A 20,783-nucleotide genomic window follows, 5' to 3' on the forward strand; every position below is an offset into this window, starting at 1 on the left:
GGAGATGGCAGATTAGTGTCTCAAAGTAACCATCTTTTTGGAGCCTAGATGCCAGGTTCTTTTTAATTAAATCTGGGAGAGAAAGAGAGAGAAAAAGAAGTATATGAGGAACTAAAGTCAAAGGACAGAATGTAGAGGGAGAGACAGTGAAGAAGTCAAGTAAAAAGAATCTTCAGGTTTGCAAAACTGGAAGGGTCAGCCTTTGGAAGGAGTGTGTTAATCCCTTCTACTCACAGGTAGGCAGAGTCAGATTCTCTCTCTGTGAGCTGAACAAAGGCTCTTTAGTTTACAGTCAAGCACAGGGGCAGGGTCCTCTGAGGCAGGCTACTATGTATGATTATGATAACAAAAACAATGAAAAAGCAAGTCAAAGAAACAGTTTCCAACATGGAGTCCGAATTGGCTTCTCTGCAACACTTCAGAGATGGCTCTTGTTTTAAAGGGCAGACTTTCTATCAGTCATAAGTAGTTTACATGATTTTCTAAAAAGGGTAAAATTATGACTCACACAGATGTAGACATGAACAGATGTTAAAAATTTTGCTCAAGTCATTAATCGGGGAGGGAATTGAGCAGATGTTAAAACAGAGTCGAAGGCGATATTGAAACAGCACAAATTTATATGGAGTAAAGGAATGTTCATAATCACGATGCTGTGACCACTCACCTGGAGCCAGACATCCTGGAATGTGAAGTCAAGTGGGCCTTAGGAAGCATCACTATGAACAAAGCTAGTGGAGGTGATGTAATTCCAGTTGAGCTATTTCAAATCCTGAAAGATGATGCTGTGAAAGTGCTGCACTCAATATGCCAGCAAATTTGGAAAACTCAGCAGTGGCTGCAGGACTGGAAAAGGTCAGTTTCATTCCAATCCTAAAGAAAGGCAGTGCCGAAGAATGCTCAAAGTACCGCACAATTGCACCAATCTCACATGCTAGTAATGTAATGCTTGAAATTCTCCAGGCCAGGCTTCAGCAATATGTGAACCGTGAACTTCCAGATGTTCAAGCTGGTTTTAGAAAAGGCAGAGGAACCAGAGATCAAATTGCCAACATCTGCTGGATCATTGGAAAAGCAAGAGAGTCCCAGAAAAACATCTATTTCTGCTTTATTGACTATGCCAAAGCCTTTGACTGTGTGGATCACAATAAACTATGGAAAATTCCTAAAGAGATGGGAATACTAGACCACTTGACTGGCCTCTTGAGAAACCTATATGCAGGTCAGGAAGCAACAGTTAGAACTGGACATGGAACAACACACTGGTTCCAAATAGGAAAAGGAGTATGTCAAGGCTGTATATTGTCACCCTGCTTATTTAACTTCTATGCAGAGTACATCATGAGAAACTCTGGGCTGGAAGAAGCACAAGCTGAAATCAAGATTGCCAGGAGAAATATCAATAACCTCAGATATGCAGGTGACACCACCTTTATGGCAGAAAGTGAAGAAGAACTAAAGAACCTCTTGATGAAGGTGAAAGAGGAAAGTGTAAAAGTTGGCTTAAAGCTCAACATTCAGAAAACGAAGATCATGGCATCCGGTCCCATCACTTCATGGGAAATATGATGGGGAAACAGTGGAAACAGTGGCTGATTTTATTTTTCTGGGCTCCAAAATCACTGCAGATGATGACTGCAGCCTTGAAATTAAAAGATGCTTACTCCTTGGAAGGAAAGTTATAACCAATCTAGACAGCATATTAAAAAGCAGAGACTTTACTTTGCCAACAAAGGTCCATCTAGTCAAGTCTATGGTTTTTCCAGTGGTCATGTATGGGTGTGAGAGTTGGACCATAAAGAAAGATGAGTGCCGAAGAATTGATGCTTTTGATCTGTGGTGTTGAAGAAGACTCTTGAGAGTCCCTTGGACTGCAAGGAGATACAACCAGTCCATCCCAAAGGAGATGAGTCCTGGGTGTTCATTGGAAGGACTGATGCTGAAGCTGAAACTCTAATACTTTGGCCACTTAATGTGAAGAGCTGACTCATTTGAAAAGACCCTGATGCTGGGAAAGATTGAGGGCAGGAGGAGAAGGGGACGACAGAGGATGAGATAGTTGGATGGCATCACTGATGCAATGGACATGAGTTTGGGTGGACTCTGGGAGTTGGTGATGGACAGGGAGGCCTGGTGTGCTGCGATTCATGGGGTCACAAAGACTCAGACACGACTGAGCGACTGAACTGAACTGAAAGGAATGTTGAAATGAATGTGCAAATTCAGGCAAAACTGGCTTCTTCCCTAGTGGAGGCAGGAAGTCAATTGAAGGCTGGGACAGAATTTACATGTGTTAAATAACAAGTTCAATAGTGGAAATTTGAAGATCTGATTGCCTTTATTAAAGTCTTTGTGAATTGGGCAGAATCCCAACTAGCAGTTGAAAGGAGCTCCTTCAGGCTGCGGGAAAGGAAAGGTTTTTCAAGGCAGAGAGGAAACAGGGGAAAGAAGGAAGTTATTAGCCAAGAATGTATTGTTTTAGGCTAGGTTTCTCCTCAGGGGGAGTAGGAGGGGCCTTTCAGCGGATTTCCTAGTGCTGCTTAGGATATTCCAGGTTAGCTGGTTATAGGTCACATTCTTGGAGAAGATTGAAACTGGTTAGGTCCTGGTGAGTCTTAGCATTTAAGTGACTCCATCTTGGGCCTGTTGTCTCTCTTTAAACACAGATCTGTAGACAACAGTTATTTTGCATTGCTATCAGTTCTATATAATTTACAAAGCTGTAAGACAGCTCCTGTGAAAGCAAAAACAAATAATCTGGTGGAGTCTTCTCTAGGTTTTGGACAATGCAGGTTTCCACCAACCACATTCTTGAGTGCGTGCGTGCATACTCAGTCGCTCAGTCATGTCCAACGCTGTGAACCCAGGGGCTGTAGCCCAGCAGACTTCTCTGCCCATGGGACTTCCCAGGCAAGAATACCGGGGTGGCTTGCCATTGCCTTCTCCAGCGGGTCCTCCTGATCCAGGGACCGAACCTGAGTCTCCTGCACTGGCAGGTAGATTCTTTACCACTGTGTCACCTGGGAAGCCTGAAGCACACTCTTACCCCTACATAATCAAACTAAAACAATACCTCTGCTTCTCCTCATGAATAGAGATAGTGCCCATGCTTGTGGGCTCTGGAGTGATGGGGTAATCATTTATTAAGTGCCTGCTATGAGTATTAATTGTCAATTGGTTCCATTCTTGAAACAGTCCCATGAAGTAGGTGGTAGTGTTCCCATTTTACAGATGAGAAAGTCAAGTTTCAAGGGTAAAAGACACAACTAGTAAGTGGCAGAGTTAGAATTCTAGTCTTTTTGTCTCTAAAGTATACATACCCACACACTCCCTGTGATAACTTGCTGCAACTAAAAACTGTAAAAATTCTGTGTATTTTTTTTTTTCCTTGATCTTTAGGTCGCTATCAACTAAGGTGGATCTTAGGAGTGGCCTCGAAGAATGTGCAATGGCACTGAACTTATTTCTAAGTAACAAATTTACAGATGCCTTAGAGTTGCTTCGACCATGGTAATTAATTTTCTTTTGTATAAAATACATTTTTCATATGTTTTTGATGATTCTGTCTCTGATGTCATCCTTTTCAGTTAATTTTTCTGCATTTCCATCTGAATATTTATAAGCTAATTTTGTTGAGACTTCTTTTGATTGGTTTTGATATCCAGTTAACAAACCTATCTTGTCAACTTTAATCATTAGAGCATTTCTGATTCTTTCTCCTGCCTTTTTCTATACTTGTTCAAATAATGTCATCTTCTTAGTTTTGTAGAGCTTCATTTGGGTTTCTTCAGTGAAATATTTTTATGAGTATTCCTCTGAACTTAAATATGGTTGAGAAAAGTTTCCTTTGAAATGGACCTGGGAAGAACTAAAATGTGCTAATCTCGGAGGCTAAAAAGAAATTCAAGATAATGAAAATATTCTTGGGACTCCTGATTTATGTGATAAATCAGTTTCATTTCAATTAACAGCGCTCATGTGCAGGCTCAGTCGTGTCTGACTCTTTGCAATCCCGTGGACTGTAGCCCATGAGGCTCTTCTGTCCAGGGGATTTCCTAGGCAGGAATACTGGACTGGGGTACCATTTCCTCCTCCAGGGGATCTTCCCAACCCTGTGGATCGAACCTGCATCTCCTGCCTTAGCAGTCAGATTCTTTACCACTGAGCTACCTGGGAAGCCCCATTTCACTGAATAGTACCTATGAATTCTGATGATGTGGCAGGAAAACCTATGCTTAGCCTTGTTTCTAGGCCTCACTGTGACCCTAGAGGCCATCTGTACAGTGTGACTAGAGCTTGACAGGAATAAGCTTACCTCGTGCCTTCAAACATAGTCACTGACCTGGATGAAACTTAGACCTCCTGTAATAATTTCAAGATGGTTAGCTTGTGGGCGCAGGAATGGGACTCTTTCCTTTGAGGAGTCAGTAGGGTGGGGAGGGTGATGTGACTCTGGTCATTGACTTTGATTCTTTGAAATTACAGTAAGTCTCCTACATACAGACAGATTCCATTCTGAGAGCGTGTTCGTAAGTCTAGTTTGTTCGTAAGTCCAACAAAGTTAGCCTAGGTACCCAACTCGCACAGTTCTCTATAGCATACTGTACTGTAATACATTTATACTTTTTACACAAATAATATATGAAAAACCAAAAAAAGTAAAACATTTTCAATTTTACACTACAGTACCTTGAGAAGTACAGTAGTGCAGTACAACAGCTGGCATCCAGGGGCCGGCATCCAGTGAACAGGCACGAAGAGTTACCGACTGGAGGAGGGAGAGGAGGTGGGCAAGGACAGAGCTAAAGGAGCATCAGAAATAGGAGATGGAGGGCAAGCTGAAATTTTACTGATTCCTGACGTTGATAGAACGCACATTCGAATCTTTGAAAGTTCTCAACTTAAAGGTTCGTATGTAGGGGACTTAAAGTAATGTGCCTACTGAGGCCATGGTAATCCTGAGATTTAGATGACCTGCAATCAGTTAGCATTTCAGAGGTTAGGAACAGACAACAAAATAGATGGTGAAGCCCCTGGCCTAAGGAAGTTGCCCAGTGCTGTCTCCATCCAACACTCACATTTTCTCCCTTGCCTGTGGCTACCCTTTCCCCTCCGTCTTCTTTAGTCCTTCAGATCTCTGTCTGTCCTTCAGATCATCTTCTGTCTCTCTCTCCATCTGTCTTCCTCTCTCCCTCCTTCTCTCTCTCTGCCAGTCATTCTCTCCTTATGTCCCCTCTCTTATTCTTCCTGCCTGTCTCCTGTGCTTTTTATTCAAAAAGTCTCCTTTTTTCCTCCTCCACTGACACGCAGCTGGTCATAATATGGAATAAAATAAACAACATGATCTTATATTTAGTCTAGTTTTATATCCTCTGATCTTTCTGAACGTTTCACTGTTAAATATGTTTTTTTCCCCCCACTCAAATACTTTTTTTTTTCCTCTTGGAAGAGCTTTTGGTCTGAAGTGTGAGAATTACACAGCATTGTAAATCAGCTATGCATATGCGCTGCATGCTAAGCCCCTTCCGTCGTGTCTGACTCTTTGCGACTCCATGGACTGTAGCTGCCAGGCTCCTCCGTCCATGGGATTTCCCAGGCAAGAATACTGGAGTACATTGCCATTTCCTCCTCCAGGGGATCTTCCCAACCCAGGGATCGAACCAAGTCTTCTGTGTCTCCTGCATTGCTTGTGGATTCTTTACCCCTGAGCCCTGTAAATCAACTATACTTCAGTACAGAATTTTTTTTTAAAAGGTGACGTTTAAAGACTACAATTACTGATTTACATTGGGTTGCTCTTATTCCTGGCATATTGTTTGTTTGCTTTCTTGAATCAGCAGTGCCCTCACTGTTTGAGACTAACTGCAGATTCTGAAAGGATGTTTAGACTCTTTCTGGTAGGGAAGGAATAACATGGATTGTATTTGTTTTGCAGAGCAGCAGGCTCTTGTATATTGTATTTGAATTAAAAACAAAACCACACATTAATATTGTAAATCTTATAATTAACAAATGAACATAGCTTGAGAAGTTTTGAGGAAAGTGATAGTGAGGTTTTCACAGCCTGAGAGTCTGGGTTGTGCCATCCGTTCAGACTAAATGTTCTTAAGAATTGAAGCAGTTCTTACTGATAATATGAATCGTCAAGAACTTTAATCAGGATTCCTAGATAATGAGGTGAGATTTGGTAAGAGGTCTACCATGAATTTTTATCTGGGCCCTTTGTGGCTGACCTGACTGGTTGCCTAAATCTTGCTTCCTCATGGCCTCTGTCTGGGAGAAGGGAGGGGATGGTTTTAAACAAGCCTTATCTTTCATAATTTCTGTGTCACAAAATATATTTTCAATGGCTTTTATTTTACACTTACTTCAGAGCTAAGGACTGCTTCTTGTACAACTGGGAAAAATTAGGATTGCTTAGAAGCATTTTCTAAGAAATGAATCGGCAGGCTGCCCCCTTGTGCTTAAACGGGGAAAAGCATACGTCCCTTTCTCCAACCTGGCAAGTTTCCTGCTTCCTGCCTTCACTTTCACTTTTCACGTTCATGCATTGGAGAAGGAAATGGCAACCCACTCCAGTGTTCTTGCCTGGAGAATCCCAGGGACGGGGGAGCCTGGTGGGCTGCCGTCTCTGGGGTCATACAGAGTGGGACATGACTGAAGTGACTTAGCAGCAGCAGCAGCAGCAGCAGCAGCAGCCTGGACTTGAACTGGAAAGTCCCCAGTGCTTGAGCTTTTTGGGTCACGTCTTTCGTAGTCCACGTTATTCCAGTGGTTGTGGTGCAGGAGTAAAAGTCGTCACTGTGAAAGTCATGCCTTGGATGAACTAGAATTTCTTGTGGTTACTGTCAGATGGGACCTGAGTGCTTTCCAGCTGAACTGAAATGCAGTGCTCTCCGTGTTCTCCCCAGGGCGAAGGAGAGCATGTACCATGCCTTGGGCTACAGCACCATTGTGGTGTTGCAGGCCGTCATGACCTTCGAGCAACAGGACATCCAAAACGGCATTTCTGCCATGAAGGACGCCTTACAAACCTGCCAAAAGTATGAGCTGAGTAATTAAAGACTTGAGATACGCCTGAAAACCTTTCTGTCTGTGTGACAACATGGATGTACTTTGCTTCACTGAGAGCTCTGGTGGAAGTTGGCCATGGTTATAGAAAAGGACTTAGAGCATCAAAGCTTCCTGGCCTCCTGTACTTTTATGAGAGATTAAAAATATTTCCCCTAAGGGATTATCCTATGATGCTGGTGTGGCTGAGCACGTGGCATCTATACCGTACTGTTTTCTTTTTGGTATTTGAACTATGGAAAAGTGCTGAGGATTTCAGTGGGTTTAGCAGCAAGCATCTCTTGGGGTCCCCCTGGTGGAGAGATTAGGTACTACATGTTGGCCTGGTACTCCGGGCCAACCAAGGAGCATTTTTTATGTGGGAAATGCTGTAAATGCAGAAGCGGGTCTTTTATTTGCCTAAATGGCCATATTTGAACAGTTTTACTTGGTGAAAATGACATGGAGTTTCAGTTTTATGTGTATATGAAGCCTCTAGCAGAAGCTGTTAATTAACATTGGTGAATTTTAAAACTGAAGTTATGCCCTCTTGTAATTATGTTTCTAGCCCCTCAAATGAAGAGAGTTTCCAAACACTGCAGTCTAACCCCATTTTTAACCAGTGGCGAAGTGACCCTTACCCACAAAAACACTGATTTTAGCCACAGAGATCAGGGAAGGGGCATGACAGAGTTAGTATTGACTGTTGGTTTGGTTTAATCACTAAGTCGTGTCCGACTCTTGCGACCCCATGGACTGTACCCTGGCCAGGCTCCTCTGTGCATGGGGTTCTCCAGGCAAGAATACTGGAGTGGGTTGCCATTTCCTTCTCCAGGGGATCTTCCTGACCCAGGGACTGAACCTTGGTCTCCTGCACTGCAGGCAGTTTACCAACTGAGCTACCAGGAAAGCTCCCGGTATTGACTGTTATATGTAGGTTTGTCCACACACAGAAACATGTTCAGTGAGCTTGGATTTAATGCCCACAGGGTGCCAGTGCTGGGAACTGGGTGTGCAGGTTTCAAAATGGTGGTCTCCGCCCTGCAGACTTTAGGGTTTAGAGTTCTGTTTCTGGTGAACCTTTGGTGTGATTTCAACTGAAATGGTTGTGAAATGAAATGAGCTTGATTTATTCCTTTTTTCTTTCTACTTCTCATCTCTTCTATGTATTCTGTGCAGATACAGGAAGAAATGCACAGTTGTAGAGTCTTTCTCAAGTCTTCTTTCAAGAGGATCTTTGGAACAGCTGACTGAAGGTAAGGGGCATTTAAAAGGTTGGGTATTTTCCTTTCTTTGAAAAATTAAAGCATGGTTATGCTCATAAAATTCAACATTTAAGTAAATAATATAAGTAAATGGAATGTCTTTTCCTCTTCCCCATCTTTACTCACCCTCTAGAAGTAACCACTGTTAGCAGTTGGTTTTCATGCTTTGCACACTCTTCTCTGTACATATACAAATATATGCAGAACATATACATAGGATTTTTATAGTAATTCATCATTATTCATTTTTTGCAAGTAGAGAAGCATGTGATACATGTGGTACAATGTGATTTTTGACATTGACTTTTTCCAGGTCAACACGTATAAATTGCACTTCATTCTACTTAATAGCCATGTAGCATTCATTAGGACAAATACCATAAATTAGTTTTTCTGTACCGAAGGACAGTTTTTTTTTTTTTTTTTTTTTGCTGTTAAGAATAATGCTGACCTAAAATTCTTCTACCTATAACTTCATGCCTTTTTGCTAGTATTTCATAGGATAGATTGCTAAAAGTGGAGTTACTGGGACTGAGGGTTTGAAAATAGAAAAGATTTATAGATATCACCAGTTTTTCTCTGAAGAATTAGGTCAGTTTATAGTCTTCTCATCCATGTGTGAGAGTTTCTGTTTTTCTAAAAGATATTAATTTTTTTCTCAAGGTCAGTAATTTTGATACCTTTAGAATAACGATGATGTTTCACAGTATATAAAATGTTTGGTTTGTAAACATTTAGGACTACTAGAATTCAGGAACGGAGAAGGCAATGGCACCCCACTCCAGTACTCTTGCCTGGAAAATCCCATGGATGGAGGAGCCTGGTGGGCTGCAGTCCATGGGGTCACGAAGAGTCGGACACGACTGAGCGACTTCACTTTCACTTTTCATGTTCATGCATTGGAGAAGGAAATGGCAACCCACTCCAGTGTTCTTGCCTGGTGAATCCCAGGGATGGGGGAGCCTGATGGGCTGCCGTCTATGGGGTCGCACAGAGTCGGACACGACTGAAGCGACTTAGCAGCAGCAGCAGCAGCAGGATTCAGGAATAGGACTATGAGAATCCAACATATCTTCAGCATGTTGATCAGATGGCTGGGAGAAACTGACTCCTTTTGCTGTTTCCTTGACGTTCCCACAGAGATCAGGGCAGAGGTTCCATGATGAGTCCTGTTATATTAGCATTATGCTCTAGTCAGAATGGTTTATAAGAAAGGAGCATCGCAATACTCCTGTAGCAGAGAAGATGTCCTTCGAATGTGGCCAGTGTCTAACAAAGCCTCTGTCATCTGAGAAGCACTCAGAGTAGTTCTCTGGAGGAGGTAACACGAAATTGTCAAAGCAGCTGTGGCCAGTTAAGGCAAGAGCAATTCTGGATAATGGTGTCCATCGTTCCTAGTGGTCGAGTCTGTGCTAGACACAGTTTTTAGTCTTTCACTGTAAAGTTTTCTTTGCTTTGTTAGAAGATTATTGTCAACTTGCTATGGACTTTGGAAAACTTGGGCTCATCGTGTGTGTGTGTGCGTGCGCGCGTGTGTGTGCATGCGTGCGCGCGCTCAGTCGCTCAGTCATCTCTAACTCTTTGTGACCCCGTGGACTGTAGCCTGCCAGGCTCCTCTGTCCTTGGCATTCTCCAGGCAAGAATACTGGAGTTAGTTGCCATTTCCTCCTGCAGGGCATCTTCCTGACGCAGGGATCGAACCCGTGTCTCCTGCGTCTTCTGCACTGGCAGGCGGATTCTTTACTGCTGAGCCACCAGGGAGGCCCATCCTGGATAACCTCCTTTTTATAGACTAGAAACTGAGGATCAGGGAGATTAGACAAATGGTCCAAGGTTACCAGCCTAGCAGAGCAGTGGTCAAACCTGACCTGCCTTTCCCTAAGCCAATTAATTAATTAATAATTAATTATTAATTGTTTAGTTGTTTCCTGTTTCCTGAAACTTCCTCTGTTCCGCAAGAAACAGGCATGAAATGTCTTCACATGTGGGTGAGGGAAATGCTGAATTATTTCTGTGTTAGACATCATAAAAATAGGTGATGCTGTGTTCTTATCTCTTTATTCTGTCTTTAGGCATGGCATATTTAGAAGTATTAAAAAGTGAACAGTAATAAGATGCCACTACACAGTGTCCAGGAGTTGGTGAGGGACAGGGAGACCTGGCATGCTGCAGTCTATGGGGTCGTAAAGAGTCAAACACGACTGAGTGACTCAACAACAGCAACACAGCGTCCAAAATCCAGAACACAGAGGCCAACAAATGTTGGTGAAGATGTGGAGGGACAGGAACACTCATTCGTGGCTGGTCAGAGTGCAGAATAGTACAGCCACTTTGGAAGACAGTATGACAGTTTCCTTATAAAACTAACAGCTGAAAACTTGTGTTGACACAAAAATCTGCAAAGAAATATTTATGGCAGCTTTATTCAGAATTGCCAAAACTCGACCTTCACTAGGTGAATGGATGAAGTATGGTACATCTAGACAGTCAAATATTATTCAGTGCTACAAAGAAATGAGCTATCAAGCCATGAAAAGATTCGGGGGAACCTTACATGCATATTCCTAAGTGAAAGACACCCATCTGAAAAAGGCTACCTACTGTATGATTCTAAGTATATAAGATTCTCGGAAAGGCTGAACTGTGGAGACAGGAAAAAGATCAGTCGTTGCCAGGGAATGGGGCGGAGAAATGATTAGGTGGAACACAGAGAGTTTTTTAGGGCAGTGACATAATGATTAAACACATGTCATTATACATTTGTCCAGACCCGTAGAATGTACACCACCAAGGGTGGGCCCTGATGAGAACTATGGCAGAATTATGATATGTTAGTGGAGGTTCACCAGTTGTAACAAACATGCCACTTGGGAGAGCAATGCTGATCATAGGTGAGTTTGTGCATGTTGGGGGGAGCCAGGGAGCAAGGGATATATGGGAAATCTCTCTACTGTCCCCTCAATTTTCCTGTGAACTTAAAACTGCTCAAAAAATAAGATCCTAATTTAAAAATTATGAAAATACATCAGCCTGTGACTTTAACTATTCTGAAATAAGGTTTATTTAGACTTCTATGTCTGAAAGCATGCTTAGCTAACACTTCACTGCATAATGAAGATATTTCCTTCAGTAAACTAAGGAATTTATAATTAAGAGATGTTCTGGTAGGTACCTACTTGTAAATGCCAAATGTCTAATTTTGAGAGCTAAGGGCTGCCCAATATAAATCAATCTGAGTGAAGAGATAAGACTTTTATAAATTAAGTTGCATTTATTCCTAATGATTTTGGCTGTCGCTGCAATCCAAACAGACTTTGTGTTCAAGGGAGCATGTCAAAACATTGTAGATTTAGTGTGCAATTTGTTTTCCCTATAGGTAATTTCCATTTCTATCCTTGAGTGGCTCGTTGTTTGTAGGAGTAAGGATATTTAATTAAACTTTTTGTGGATTGAAGATGAGGCACACCCATTCTTCTCATGGCTGGCATGTTAAATGGCTTTCAAATTGTCTTTAAAAACACATGTTTGTATACAGTTCTTAGGATGTAAAAGGGATTTAATTCAAAGATTCATTATACATAGAAAATACAGTTCAAACTTTCTTGCCTTTTATCTCTGCCTTCATGTTATGTCCTTTATGTTTCTCTTTGATTTGTCCATCTTTAGCTTAACTCTGATCCATCCACCTCTCTGCTCAGATCTCTGCAAGGGCTCACCATTGATGCCAAAATCTTGGCTCCCTGTCCACCAATGCCGAATAGAAATACAGAGTTTGGAGGGAAAAAAAGAAAGAGTAGCTCTATTCTTGCCAGTCAAAGGGGAAACATAGTAGGCTAGTGCCTTAAGAACAGTGCCCCATTTCCACAGAAATAAGGAGAGGTTTTATATCCTAAGTAAGTCTTGCTTTTTTTCTTTTGCAAAATTTCAAAATGGCCACAGCTGGCATCAGGTAACTCAGTAACTGGGGTTGATCTTTTCAGAAGTTATAAGGCTGTGACCTCCTTTCTGAAAGGAAGAATGCTACAAGGGTGTGTAGCGGGGGAAGAATGCCAGGTGCAGAGAATAATTCATAATACATATGGAGTCAGAGAGTAATTAGCTTTATTTAGCTTTGTAAAGGGACCAGTCTAGCCACAAGTGTTTGTTAGTAGTAGCAGCTAGACAGTAACAAGATTGCTTAACTCATTCAGGCCTGTTTAGGTTTTTCCCCAGCCTGTTCATTGTTTCCTTGTTTTCCTTGTTTATCAGAAAAGTCTCGTTTTTATTTAAGAAAGGTCTCATTTCTGTTTTTGCTGCAATACCATTGCCTACTGAATGAAGCCCAGACGCGGATATTCAAGGTCATCCATCATTTAGCCCGACTTCCTTTCCAAGGTCATCCATCATTTAGCCTGACTTCCTTTCCAGGCTCATAGCCCACGCCTCCCTGTGCGCACCCTGTGCTTCAGCCGGAGGCGCGCCATTGGCTGAGCCGCGCAATCGGCCGCGCCACGCAGGGCTCTGCGCTCGGCCCCTCTGCCGAGCTGGTTCTCGCCCAGCGGCAACTTCACCACCTCCTCAACACATGCCCCAAGCCAGCCATCTGGATTGCTGAGCAGGCTTCCAAAGGGAGTAATTACTGAAAGTTCCTACTTTGTTACAAGTTTCCCTGGGAAGAGGATGTTCAAATGACTCTGGAAAAGTTACCTGTTTTTCTCCCACTGAACCCACTGAGAAAATCCAGGGGGCACCCTTTAAAGTGAGGCGTTCTGAAGGATGGAGACCCTGGCTGTTAATGCCGCCAGAATGTGCGCTGACCGCAGCTCCTCAGGTTTGGTCTGTCGTGGGTTTGGCTCCCTCTTACACGTGCTGTTGGAAGATCTTCATTGCATTGTTGCTTCTTTGTCAGTCAGCCTTTGGAACATGAGCATGGCAGGAAGGTGAACCAGTTTGTGAGAACAAAGTGTGTGTGTGTGTGTGTGTGTGTGTGTGTTGAGGGGAGGTGTCCTGTGTGTGTGTAAGTGAAAGAAATAAAGCACTAGGTCTTATCCAGTTAGGTTCAACATCATTCCATCAACATGGAAATATCCCGTTTTTCAGTTACTTACATCAGTACTCTTGCCTGGAAAATCCCATGGACGGAGGAGCCTGGTGGGCTACAGTCCATGGGGTCGCTAGGAGTCGGACACGACTGAGTGACTTCACTTTCACTTTTCACTTTCATGCATTGGAGAAGGAAATGGCAACCCACTCCAGTGTTCTTGCCTGGAGAATCCCAGGGATGGGGGAACCTGATGGGCTGCCATCTATGGGGTCGCACAGAGTCGGACACGACTGAAGTGACTTAGCAGCAGCAGCAGCAGCACATCACTTAAAAGTGTGCTACTTTTGAAGTTTTGTCCAAAAGCTTGACATGGGCCAATGGGAATAATCTTAGTGGAAGTAGCTGATGCATATTGAGGGCTTACTCTGCACAGTGACTCCACAGGCAGCACTTGAATTCTTCAGCTTTGAAATAGAGATTTCATTAGCTGGACTTAAAGAATGAGAAGCCCAGCAGAGGAAGGAAGGGTAGCTTGCTCAAGGTTCTGTAACTAGTATGTGGCAGGGCCTTTGCTACAATCCAGGCTGTTAATTACCCCAACCCCAAAGCTCATTTACTGAAATAACACACTAGTTTGTATCCTATGCATAAAACAGTAAATTGATAATTTTGTTTATACAAAAAAAAAAAAAAAGAAAGATTCCTCCCTCCTCAGTCTCTACAGGTATCATGAAATATTTAGGAAGATAGGCCACACGTCTATGTGTTCAGGGGATACAGACGTAATTTTATGTAGCCCTCTTGTGAGTGCCTTGTTCCTGCACTAGATATCTCAGTGATCCAAGTAGCCTCAAACTGAGACTTCTGTGGTGGCCCAGTGGTTAAGACTCTATGCTTCCAATGCAGCGGGTGTGGGTACAATCCTTGGTCGGCAAACTAAGACCCTACGTGCAGCACAGCTGAAAACAGATACACATACCCACATGCACACACGCACAAAGCAAGTATCCCCAAACTGTGCTAGTGCTAAATTTTTTACATTAGGTCTTCCCTGAATGAGGACTCATGAGTTGGACATGCCGGACAGTTCTTTTTCCTAGAATCCTCAGAAGTTACTGCCTTCTCTTCAAGTCAATAGTGCGCCTAACCATTGTCGTGGTCATCATGCCTTCATAATATTTTTGATGTTAGAATTAGTATATTCAAGTTAGTTTTTCCATCCATCCCAGTGGCAGACTTGAAGTTTCCCATTAAGTTAAAAAAACGAGTGGTTTTCTTTTTTCCCAAAAAGTGTTTTTCTATTTTGGTTTCCTCCTGTGAGTTGAGTTTGGATCTCTGACACCAAGGGCCTGACTCTTGGCAGTTATATGTGAATTGAGCCAAAGATGACTTCCCCAAAGCATTTCACACGTTCTGGAAAAATCTTGCTGAGGCCTTGAGAACTGAGGTCATCATTCCAGTTCTATGCAATCACGAAACAACCTAGGTTTTTATGTCTCCTCTGGGCTCATTTATCTATCTGTCTTTTCTGAATATCTCAGAGCAGTTACTGTGGGCATGGGATTTTCCTTAATATACTTTTATTTGTTTTTAATAGAGGAAATGCATGCTGAAATCTGTTATGCCGAGTGCCTCCTACAGAAAGCAGCCCTCACGTTTGTGCAGGTAACGGACATTTGGCTTAGCATCAGGACATTTGGCTTAGCATCAGTGTCACCCGGGAAGCCTGCTAAGTATGACAAAGAAAAAAATGTGGCTCATTCTGTGTCAGTACTTCAGTTCTTTCAACTTAGAATTATAATGAAAGCTATTTGTTATTGCTCGTAAACTTTGGCTGAAAGAAGACTCTGGGGAATCTTTTTTTCCTACTCAAATGCACCTAAAAGATGCTGTTTTGAAATTCAGTCTGGTGGGAACCACTGCCTTTTAAAGAAGCTGTTTTGCACCTACCACACCTAATTTCAGGATGCTTCTCTGTGTGAGAATCGTGAGGTTATGCCTCTGTGAGCTTGCTAATGGTGGAGGGCTGCACACAGGGGTGACTGGCTTCAGCATCTTCAGCTGTTCCCTTCTTGTGCCAGATGCTTCAGCAAAGCTCAGTTATGCATGTAGACCTCAGATTTTATTTCCCTGCTATTTGTATTCTCATCCCCTTTTATTTCTTCTTTTGGAAGAGCAGTTGAAAGAAGTCACTAAACAAAACAATGACTGTTTTTCTCAGGGGCATTTAAATTTCACCTCTAGGATTTCTTATCACCAGTACCTGGCCTGTCATTGTAACGTGTAGTTCTTCTAAAAAAAAAATACGAATTTTAACAGGTGGCCACACGGGTGTCAGTGATGGATACAGTGGGGTAGAGGTGGGGTGGAGATAGTAAGGGGGCAGAAATTCAACTGTAAGATGGAGAAAGTCTTCCTCGATTTCAATGCTTTACATTGAACTGAGAGTGCTTTTCTCTTTTTCTGGAGGTTGACTGACCTGATAGGTTGGAGTCTGGTTAAGGAAAATAAAATCAATCTGATCTATGACCCTGTTTCCTAAAACTCTACGTATTATGATGCCTGAAGCAGTCTCACTGCCTTAGTATACGTAAGGCTAATCACAGAGGCCCCCAGTTTTTTTTTTTTAATGCGTTTTTCAAATGGGAATTTGACAGTAAAATCTTTGATTCAAAAGATTTTTAAAAAAATGTTTAGGGGCTTGTAACTCAACATCTGGGAGATACCCACGGCTCTTCCCTCTTCCTCATGCCTCCAATGTCCGGTCAGGCTCATGATTGTGCTGTTTTACCTTTTGAAGGTTAATCAGCCCCAGCTCTTCTTCTTTATTCTGACCATAATTGTTCTAGTGAGGGGCTCATCAGCCTCCCTAGACTTCATGGCAACCTAGGGACCCTTGGTCCGTAGTTTCCCTTCCCTCCAGCTCACTCTCCATTGTGCAGTCGTGCACCTGCTCCAAGGGGAGCATCTCGCCTGCTCGTGTCTCGGCTTCAGCGTTGAGTAGCCCTCACTGACGATGGCAGTGGTTCTGTGTCAGAATGTCACAAATGGGGAAGGCTCTCCCAGTTCCCTACGCCCCTCTTAGCGACATCCTCGCCTGCTGATGGCGTGCTTGAGTGGGAAAGTACAAGCAGCGTTCTTGCTCCTTAGTCATTCCCTTCTTTGAAATGGATTTCTGTAGCAGTGCTGTGTTATATAAGCACAGATGGCCTAGCCAAGCACACCATGATCTTTAATGCTTCCTTGCTTTTCCCCTGAAAGGTTTTTTTCTTTTTGCTTGCAAAGTTCATATCTGCCTTCTTTTCCTTCATCTGGCTATTTCCTAATCTTTTTTTTTTTTTAACGCTTCAAGCACTGATGCTTCCAGGAAGCTCTTTGGGCCTCTGCACATCCCAGCCCCACTTTGTGCTGTTGTGGCAACCTATGCCTGTCTCCATCCGTGTGTGCATGTCTCCGTCCCTTAGCGTATTGTGTTTGCTTTTGCCTCATTTTGCAATTAGGTGCCTGCTGTAAAATAGGCATTCAGAAAATGTTTGGTGAATCATTAAATATTCTTATTTGAAGCAGATTTTATTCCAGTTTAAGAACTTCTTTCCTGGACACTATTGGAACTTGTGTAACTGGAAGCTACCTTGAAATCAGAAAATGGGCTTTTAAATTGCATAGTGAATTTTACATTTATTGATTCTTTTAATAATTTAAGTATTAAGTATTTAAGTGATGAAATTAACAAACTAAAATCAGTTTTTCTCTGGCTTCAGAAGGATGCTCAAGTGCACAGGAAATAAATACCAGAGCGTGTTTCTGTTATTAAGGGGTTAGAAAAGCATTCTCCATTAGCACCATCTATTAGAGTAGCATCTTTAAAGCAGTTATTTTATATACTTTATTAAGAGACTCTTAGAATCCTAGAATGCTCATCCTAAAAAGTTCATTCATTTAGGCCAATTGCCTCAGTTGCGTGGTTGATGACCATCAGGCAAAGAGAACAAACAAAATTCCCAAACAAAATTTCATGCTAGTGATAACAAATTTAGAATCCAGATCAGTTTTTTTTGGTCTGGAAATGTATGCAAATGAAATTCACAATTCTAAATAGACGGCCTGCTAAAGTACCCCCTAATGAAGAACCATAATCCCATTACTTGGAGTATGACAGACAGGAAAATCCTTGGAGTAGCCATTTTGAACTCCATTGAACCTAAAAGAAAATTGCTCAGTAGTTGATGTTTATCAAAGTAGGTTTGGACTAACTCTATGACCCCTGATTGGTAAGGATTACTTTCTTCGTTACATCCTTAAAGTTATGCAAGGATTTAAAAATTGTTTCCTTTTTTGGTCCTCTAAGTTGGAAGAAAGATGACAATAAAGGCATTTTATATGTAAAGCAAGAAGAATATTTTAATTTAAAAATCATGTCCTCAAAAGATATAGTGTTTTGTTCTAATCATGCAGCTACACAGCTGTGGGGACAGTCTAAGAATCATTTGCTAAATGATCTAATTATGTAATTGTTTTCAGGATGAAAATATGATCAACTTCATCAAAGGTGGACTCAAAATTAGAACAAGTTACCAAATATATAAGTAAGTTAAAAATTAAGATTGATGAAAAATCTTGTGACAAGGTTTGTACCTTTATGACCACCTTCTTGTGGTTTTTAAATAATTCTTGTATTATATACCACTTTGTACTTTAAAGTTTTTAATAAGTGTGACTAGATTTTTAAAATTTAATGTTGGTAAAAATGCACTTGAATTTTGACTTACTGAGTGTGTATTCAATGATAAAGGGCAACAGAATAAATGCAGTTTTAAGAGAAAAATAGCTGGAAAGTATTTACATAATTTCTGATTAGATAATCTTAGTTTCTCTCTCCTAAAAACAATTTGTAAATTAAAAATGGCAGGTATATATAGGAATGTCTCTGGTTCAGACTCTGAAACAACACTGTCCCATTGAATTTCTCCAGTGATGCAGATGTCAGTTAGAGTGGACCCTAGTGTCATTCACGTGTCTTCGGTGTCCTTACCGGTGTTTATCTAGTTGTCCTGTCTTTTATTAACAGTGTTAAAATCTTCAGCTTTGATTCTGGAGTCATCCATTTCTCCCTTCAGTTCTGTCACTCTTTGCTTGTATTTAGAACCTTTGTTATTGGACTTATATATTTTTAAATTGTTTCATCTCCTAATAAACTAACCTTTTTATCATCATAAAATGTTCCTATGTAACTCCTTATAATATTCCTTGTCTTGGAATCTGTTTTGTCTGATATTAATAAAGCTACTCATGCTTTTTTGTAATTGGTGTTTGCGTGGCATATATTCTTTTGCTTTAAATCTACCTTTGTTTTTATATTTAAATTACGTTTTTTGGGTAAATATGTTTAATGGGGTCTTACTTTCTTATTCAGTGTAACAGTTAATATGTTTGCGCTTGTGACTGCCATTTTGCTTTTTTTTCTTTGCCTTATTTATCCCCCCTCCTCATTTTTCTGCCTTCTTTTGCTTTAATTAAATATAAATATATATATATTCCAGTAGAATCCCTCTATTATTTTCTTAGCTATAGCCCTTTTAATTTTTCTTAAGTGTTTCCTGTAATGATTATCATAGTCAAGTTAGAGTTAATGGTGTACTGTTGTACATAAAATAGAAGAAACTTACAAAAATATAGCTTTACTTAACCACCTTTTGTCTTTTATACTATTCTTACGGTAGTACATTTATGTGTGTTATAAACCCCACAATGTGGTGTCCAACCTTTGCTTTAAACAGTTTTATATCATAGACCCCACTGTTAATCCAATATTTACCATTTTTGATGTTCTTCATTCATTCCTGTCTATTTCAGAATGAAGCATTTCTTTTAGAATTTCTTATAGTTCATATTATAGTTCATATCTACTTTCAATGACTCTATTTTATTTATCTGAAAATGCCTTTATCTTTTGCCTTCATTTTTGAAGGCTGTTTTTGCTGTGTGAAGTATTTTTGAGTTACAAAATTTTTCTTCTTTCACTCCTTGAAAACTATCAGTTGTATTCAGTTGGCCAAAAAAGGTCATTTGGTTTTTTCTGTATGGGTTTCTTAACGGAGAAAGCTGAGTTAACTTTTTGGCCAACCCAATATGATGGTCTCTGTTGTTTCCGATCATAAGTCAGCTGTTATTTTTTGTTATTGTTCCCCTGTCTGTAATGTGTCATTTCTTCTGGATGCTTTGAAGACTCATATCTTTGACTGATGTGCTTAAGTGTGGCTTTGGGGAACCATGGAGCTATTATTTCTTCAAATGTTTTTTCTCTGCTACGTTCTCACTCTTCTTCCGAGATTCCAATTACGTGTCAGCCTGATTTTGTTCAATAGGTTACTGAAAGTTCTTTTTGTTCAGATTAGATATTATCTCAGCATGTGGGTTGTCTTGGGGCCAGTGTCTACTGCCTGCTTCTTCTCTTGACTATATGTCGTGTTTTACTGTTTTCAATTTAGTAATTTTTTGATTGTATACTAGATAGTGATTCATTGAGTGTCTGCAAGACTTTAGGTTCTTTTATCTTTCTCAGAAGAATGCTGATTTTTGTTCTGGGAAGCATTTAACTTGACTAGACTTAGAGTCCATACTCTTAATCTCTGCTAGTGGACAACATCTGAGATCATGATTCCATTATTTCTTTTCGCTTGTTTCTGCCTTTCTTTGGAGTTTCACCAGTTCTCACATAGTTCATGAGTCAATGAAGAATTTGAGTTGAGTTTTAACACTGATTTTGGCATTTCCATCCTATGTGGTTCATCCCTATCTGAAAATTTCCCCATTACCGTATAGCTGTTCTGGCAGATTTGAACTCTGTACTCTTTTTTAAGCCAATAAGACTATAGCTTTTTGTGTAAGTTCTAGGCACCCCATGCTGAGTGTACTGGGGAGTACTTTCAAGTGACTAGTCATATAAACATAAAGTCTCTTTAAAAGTTGTTCCTTTCTTTCAAAGTTTAACTCATCTCTAGCTTTTTCTTTTCTTTCTTTTTTTTTTTTGGCATCTGGTCCCATCACTTCATGGAAAATAGATGGGGAAACAGTGGAAACAGTGTCAGACTTTATTTTGGGGGTGCTCCTAAATCACTGCAGATGATGATTGCACCCATGAGATTAAAAGACACTTGCTCCTTGGAAGGAAAGTTGTGACCAACCTAGATAGCCTATTCAAAAGCAGAGACATTACTTTGCCAACTAAGGTCCGTCTAGTCAAGGCTATGGTTTTTCCAGTAGTCATGTATGGATGTGAGAGTTGGACTGTGAAGAAAGCTGAGCACCGAAGAATTGATGCTTTTGAACTGTAGTGGTAGAGAAGACTCTTGAGAGTCCCTTGGACTGCAAGGAGATCCAGCCAGTCCATTCTAAAGGAGATCAGCCCTGGGTGTTCTTTGGAAGGAATGATGCTAATGCTGAAA

At 41.1% G+C, this 20,783-nt stretch overlaps 1 protein-coding gene across 1 annotated transcript in view; it reads left to right on the forward strand.

The window, feature by feature from the left end:
* Window positions 1-20,783, forward strand: part of TTC39B (tetratricopeptide repeat domain 39B) — a 62,461-nt gene that overhangs the window by 6,775 nt on the left and 34,903 nt on the right. Inside the window, exons 2-6 of the mRNA XM_052644880.1 lie at window positions 3,400-3,510; window positions 6,912-7,043; window positions 8,230-8,306; window positions 14,936-15,003; window positions 17,860-17,924. Of these exons, the coding sequence (XP_052500840.1) occupies window positions 3,400-3,510; window positions 6,912-7,043; window positions 8,230-8,306; window positions 14,936-15,003; window positions 17,860-17,924 (453 nt within the window). The remainder of the gene's footprint in view (window positions 1-3,399; window positions 3,511-6,911; window positions 7,044-8,229; window positions 8,307-14,935; window positions 15,004-17,859; window positions 17,925-20,783) is intronic.

This window comes from Budorcas taxicolor, chromosome 8 (assembly GCF_023091745.1).
Source record: "Budorcas taxicolor isolate Tak-1 chromosome 8, Takin1.1, whole genome shotgun sequence".
In the NCBI taxonomy this organism is placed as follows: Eukaryota; Metazoa; Chordata; class Mammalia; order Artiodactyla; family Bovidae; genus Budorcas; species Budorcas taxicolor.